A 6,230-nucleotide genomic window follows, 5' to 3' on the forward strand; every position below is an offset into this window, starting at 1 on the left:
TTGCGACACTGGACCAATGCCCCACATGACAATTGCCGCGTGGGGCTGAACATCAGTCCCTGGGTCTGCCCCCATCCAACTTGTGACAGCTTGGCTCTGTCAATCCTCCACCTGGCTGGCCTCTGTGAACTGTGGGGTCGCACCGTGTGGAAGGCTTGTGCTGGGATAGAGCTGACTCAGTGCTGGGGGATCCCCGAGGGGACCCCAGGATTTGAATTCCAGGTTCCTGGAGGATATGCCCTGTAGGCATAGATAAGTTTGGTGTTCAGGAGAAAGAGGGTACCAGAGCTCCAAGCTTGATCCGGCACTTTGGATCTGTTTCCATCGGTTCTTACAGCTGCTTTTCAGACCCTAGCAGCCAAGATGGTGAAGCAAATTGAGAGCAAGTTTGCTTTTCTGGAAGGCTCGGAGGCTGCAGGTGATAAACTTATCATGGTTGGCTTCTCAGCCACGTGGTGTGGGCCTTGCAAAAAGATCAAGCTTTTCTTTCATTCCCTCTTTGAAAAGTATTCCAACATGGTATTCTCTGAAGTACATGCGGCTGACTGTCAGGATGTTGCTTCAGAATGTGAAGTCAAATGCATGCCAACCTTCCAGTTTTTTGTTGTTGTTTGTTTGTTTGTTTGTTTTTGAGATGGAGTTTTCCTCTTGTCCCCCAGGCTGGAGTGCCATGACAAGATCTCAGCTCACTGCAACCGCCACCTCCCAGGTTCAAGTGATTCTCCTGCCTCAGCCTCCCGAGTAGCTGGGATTACAGGCATGCGCCACCAGGCCTGGCTAATTTTTGTATTTTTAGTAAAGACGGGCTTTCTCCATGTTGGTCAGGCTGGTCTCGAACTCCTGACCTCAAGTGATCCACCCACCTCGGCCTCCCAAAGTGCTGGGATTACAGGTGTGAGCCACCGCGCCTGGCCCTTTCCAGTTTTTTAAGAAGGGACAAAAGGTGGGTGAATTTTCTGGAGCTAATAAGGAAAAGCTTGAAGCCACCATTAATGAATTAGTCTAATCATGTTTTCTGAAAACATAACCAGCCATTGGCTATTTAAAACTTGTAATTATTTTTATTTACATAAAAAGTATGGAAACTATAAACCCAACTGCCACCTGGATGACAATAAAATATTAATTCTACCCTTTAAAAAAAAAAAAAGAGGGTACCAGAAACAGACCCGGAGATGACTGGGGCCTGGGAGGAGGAAGCTGGAGAACCGGTGAGTGTGAACAGTATGCATCAGTCAGAGTTCCCCATTGAAACAAAATATACATATACAGTGCTTGTGTGGTGGGGATCTGTATGTGTGTGTGGGTTTAATTTTTATTATAAATAGAGATGGGGTTTTGCCATGTTTCCCAAGCTGGTCTTGAACTCCTGGGCTCAAGCAATCCACCCTCCTCGGTCTCCCAAAGTGCTGGGATTACAGGCATGAGCCACCGCACCCAGCCATGTGTGTATTTTTTTTTTTTTTTTTTTTTTTTTTTTAAGGAATTGGCTCACATGATTGTGTGGACAGACAAGTTGGAAAGCTGTAGGGCAGGGCAGGGTGGGGCAGCAGGCTAGAAACTCAGCCAGGGCAGATGCTGTAGTCTTGAGGCAGAATTTCTTCTCCTCCGGGAGAAGTCAACTGATGGTAGATGTTAACCAAGTCTGCAGAATATGTGCTCAGCAGCATCTAGCGTTGGAGTTAAATAGCTGGGTGGTATGGTCCAGCCAAGGTGCCACCTGAAACACCCTCACATGGTGGGAAGGGCGGTGGTTGAGGAAGGAACCCTGGAGACCTTGATGTTGAAGAGAGGGCAAGGGAAGAGGGTGAGTCAGAGCCTGCTGGGGAGGAGAGCTGGAGACATTGCATAACACTGGTGACAGTGTGCCCACAGGAGTGGTTTCGGTAGGGGTGGGTGCAAGAATGGATGGCTGTGGGTGGATCAGGACGTGGGAGGTGAGGGGACTTAGCTGGCTCTTCCAGGACATGTGATCAGAAAGTGTGGGTGGTGAGCTGGGGGTGGTGACCCAGGCGTGGTGGCTCACAACTGTAATCCCAGCATTTTGGGAAACCAAAGCGGGTGGATCACTTGAGGTCAGGAGTTCAAGACCAGCCTGGCCAACGTGGTGAAACCCCATCTCTACTAAAAATACAAAATTTAGCTGAGTGTGGTGGCGCATGTCTGTAATCCCAGCTACTCGGGAGGCTGAGGTGGGAAAACTGCTTGAACTTGGGAGGCAGAGGTTGCAGCGAGCCGAAATTGTACTACTTCACTCCAGCCTGGGCAATAGAGTGATACCCTGTCTCAAAAAAACAAAACAAAAAAAAAAAGTGGGGGCAGGGGGTAAAGTGAGGAGGAAGAGTTTCTTTTTGGTTTGTGTTTTCTGTAGGCTAAGGAGAAGAAAAGAGCCAGTGGAGAGAGAATGAGATAAAGTGGAAGACAGCGAGTGAGGGGCTGGCAGAAGGATTTCCCCTTCTCAAACTAGAGGAGACCTTCTTCCTCAGCCTCCATGCAGCCAGCCAGATCCTAGGGCAAAGCTCTGGCTAGAGAAGGTAAGGATAGGCAAGAGAATGTTTTAGAAAAAGACCCTTTCCACCTGGAACGCTTTTTCCAACCCCCTTCGCACCTTCAAGCCGGCTTCTAGTTGCACCAGGAACTCTGGGCCCACGTGTGAGGTGCGGGGGCGACCCTGTCCATAGGAAGGACCTGTGGCTGCCTCCTCATCCCTTCCACTGAGCACAGGATGGCACCATTGCTGGCTTCTGTTGCCCTCTGTTGTGGTCCTATACCTCCTCACCTGCTCAGATGCTCCCCGGGGACTGATGCAGCTCTTCCTGGTCTCCAGTGCTTCTTACTGGGTAGTGCTGGACAACAGAGTACCAGGAAGGCAGGGACCTGGCCAAGCGCACATACGCATGAGTGGAGGAAATTTTACAATTTTTAGGAAGCAACAAAGCATAAAGTGGGAATTGCAGATCTTCCTTACCTTTCTTTTGTTGTTTTTATTTTGAATTACGTATTGAGGGAAGCGCTACAATTTTTTCCGTAGGTGGGTGTCTAGGGCTTCCCCAGCCCCGCTCTCAGCCCTCTGCACTCACACTTTTCAGAGCCACAGGATGTGTAAGGGCACCGGAATCACGAAGGGTGGGTGTGCCTGCTGGAGCTTTCTTGTGCTGCCTGAAAGTTCAAAACACACTGGAACAGGGAAAGAAAGGTATTTGCCCAAGTGACTAAGACATGTTCCAGCCTTTTCCCACAGGCTCCTGCACATCCCAAAATAACTGCAACCCTGGATCCTGTCCATTGGCATTCGATTACATTTGTATAATGTTACAGACAGTGGGCAGGCCAGCCAGCCACACTCACACAGGGGCTTGCAGAACCGCACAGCCCATAATGGAGCTCCATGCTATGCTTCCTGGCTAGGCTGCTAAGGGAGAAATAGCAAGGCAGAGACCACAACAGTAAGCAAGTGCAGACCTGCCAGAAACATCCAGATCACCAAGAGGGGCCTTGGGCAAGGCCCTCCTTTCACAGATGACAGCAAAGGGCACAGAGAGAGGAAATAACTTACATAAATTAACTTAAATAAATTACGTATCTGGGAATTATGAAAGGAAGTTGGTGAAAGAGTTAGCCCTAAACTCACATCTCCTAAAGAGGTATTTATTTGTGCAGGAACATCAATTTAGCCTTAGAATCATAACATCTTAAGTGGAAGGGACTTTTAAGCATCCCCTGGCCATCCAGGGTGCTTCTGTGCCCAGGTCTGGACAACAATGTGGGAAGAAGGAAGTGTCAGAATGGACCTGCCACCCCTCCGGGGATTCTGTCTTGCTGAGGAAATGACTCAGGATGTTGAGAAAACAACTGGGCTTTGGCAAATGCACAGAAGGGTGCTGGGAGCTTTGGGAAAGGAGGGTCTGAGAAGGAATGCGTGGTCCAGGTGGGGAAAGTTTCAACTCAAGGGGGGCCTCAGAGTGGGAAGATCTGGAGGCGGGGCATGGCGGTTCACAGCTGTAATCCCAGCACTTGGGAGGCTGAGGCGGGCAGATCACTTGAGGTCAGGAGTTCGAGACTAGCCTAGCCTGGCCAACATGGCAAAAACCCATCTCTACTAAAATACAAAAATTAGCCGGGGTGGCACACACCTATAATCCTGGCTGCTCGGGAGGCTGAGGCAGGGGAATCGCTTGAACCCGGGAGACAGAGGTTTCAGTAAGCTGAGATTGCACCACTGCACTCCAGCCTGGGCGACAGAGTAAGACTCCATCTCAAAAAAAAAAAAAAAAAAAATGGAGTGGAAAGATTTGGAAAAGCAGATAGGGAGGGCCCGAGCAGGCATTGCAAGAAATAGCCCTGACACTTGGTAGATGCTCAGTGGCTGTAGCCCCCCACCGCCTACAGGGGCCAAGACAGTTGTGTCACCAAGAGCGTACAGCTAGCTCTATGCCCTGCTCCCCATACAAGGCCCAGGGGCCACCAACACAGGCCAGATAACTCCCGTCCTGATGTCCACGGCATCTCATTTGGATGATTGAAAATATTCCAACCACATTAAAGAGCTACTTATTTGATGATGTTTAGTGATAAAAATACTATCAACCTCATTCAGGAACCACTCGAGGAGGCTTAACGTCGTATGAGGTCCATTGAGTCCCAAAGAGAAGTGGTCACATCATCTTTGGTTTTTTTTTTTTTTTTTGAGAACGAGTCTCACTCTGTTGCTCAGGCTGGAGTATAGTGGCGTGATCTCAGCTCATTGCAACATCTGCCTCCCAGGTTCAAGCAATTCTTGTACCTCAGCCTCCCAAGTAGCTGGGATTATAGGTGTATGCCACCACGCCCGGCTAATTTTTGTATTTTTAGTAGAGGCGGGGTTTCACCATGTTTGCCAGGCTGGTCTCGAACTCCTGACCTCAAGTAATCCACCTGCCTCGGCCTCCCAAAGTGTTGGGATTACAGGAATGAGCCACCGCACCCAGCCTGGTTCATTTTTAAAATAGTCTAGTAGGCTTTTTTTTTCCTATTTACATGTTCGAGTTTCTAGAATCAGTGGCACGTCGGCTTGTACTCCCCAAATGAGTTCACCCAGGAATGATGTTGGCAGATTCCCATGGGAATGACTTCAGCCTTCCTCAGCAGGCTAACAGTGGCAAGCACACCAGGGTGTATTTTTGTGCGGCATCGTCAGGCACCAGTATTAAACTCAATACAGTCATGAGAAATTCAGCTCGGGGGCTCTTAAGTCAGCACTTCACTGAGAGTTCCAAGGTCTCAGGCCTTTCTCTTTTCACTTTATTTGGCAAGCAGTTAAATAAATAAATAAAATAAAAATAAAAAATAAAAAAATCTAGCACATCTCCATGCTGTGGGGCTGTGGCCCCTCCCAAGCTTTTTAAAAAAAAACAAAAACAAAAACAAAAAAAACCCACTGGCACAGCAAGAAGAATCTCCTTCTACCCAGGCTTGAGTGTATCTCATCCCTAACTCCAGAGGCTTCTAGGAACCCAATCCAGGAAGATAGATCTGGTCTCAGTTTGGTTTGGTGACTCACAAGGTGTTAATAAAGATGACCCCAAGGTTCTCAGAGCACATTTCCAACCCCCAGTGACCTAGACTCCAAGGAACACTTTGGCCAGCCTTGGGCAATAGCGGGAGCTGGCTTCCCTGTGCGCTTCCTTTTTTAATTTTTAGAGACAGGGTCTCAACTCTGTTGCCCAGACTGGAGTGCAGTGGCGGGATCACAGCTCACGGCAGCCTCATCTCTTGGACTTAAGCTGTCTTCACATCTCAGCCTCCCCGGTAGCTTGCGACTGAAGACGCACGCCCCCACCTGGCTAATTTGTTTTTTGTAGAGACAGGGTCTTTCTATGTTGCCCAGGCTGCTCTCAAACTCCTGGCCTCGACGAATCCTCCTGCCTTGGCCTCCCAAAGTGTTGGAATAACAGGTGTGAGCCATTGCGCCAGGCCCTCTGGGGCACTTTTGGACAATCTCAGCCTCTTGGTGAGGCCTGAGGCCAGGTGGGCAGACATGCTACCTAAGTGGCACCTTGGCTGTTGGCTGGGTCGGTCCGAAGGGATGCAGCAGGCATATTCCCATTACCTGAGTTCACAGCCCTGAGTCTTCCCAGGTTCCTGTTGCAATCTGAGACTGAAAGGTGACCAGGACAATTCTCTCATGAGGCGGGCTATTGGAGACGTCACAAAACCCAAAGCAGGCTTGTTAAATGTACCTGTCATTTATT

General features: G+C 49.2%; 1 protein-coding gene across 1 annotated transcript; it reads left to right on the forward strand.

Annotated features, from left to right (window-relative positions):
* Window positions 1-363: 363 nt before the first annotated feature.
* On the forward strand, window positions 364-1,026 carry LOC100595437 (thioredoxin-like). Its single transcript, XM_003255030.2, has 2 exons — window positions 364-606; window positions 932-1,026. The coding sequence occupies exons 1-2, from the start codon at window positions 364-366 to the stop codon at window positions 1,004-1,006; spliced, it is 318 nt and encodes a 105-aa protein (XP_003255078.1). The 3' UTR covers window positions 1,007-1,026.
* The last annotated feature ends 5,204 nt before the right edge of the window (window positions 1,027-6,230 follow it).

This window comes from Nomascus leucogenys, chromosome 3 (genome assembly GCF_006542625.1).
Source record: "Nomascus leucogenys isolate Asia chromosome 3, Asia_NLE_v1, whole genome shotgun sequence".
NCBI lineage: Eukaryota > Metazoa > Chordata > Mammalia > Primates > Hylobatidae > Nomascus > Nomascus leucogenys.

Bases quoted from the DNA above. Each gene is read 5' to 3' on its own strand.
- LOC100595437 (XM_003255030.2), top strand. From the start codon at position 364: ATGGTGAAGCAAATTGAGAGCAAGTTTGCTTTTCTGGAAGGCTCGGAG. The intron at 607-931 runs GTTGTTTGTTTG...CAGTTTTTTAAG, and splicing joins CAACCTTCCAGTTTTTTGTT to AAGGGACAAAAGGTGGGTGA.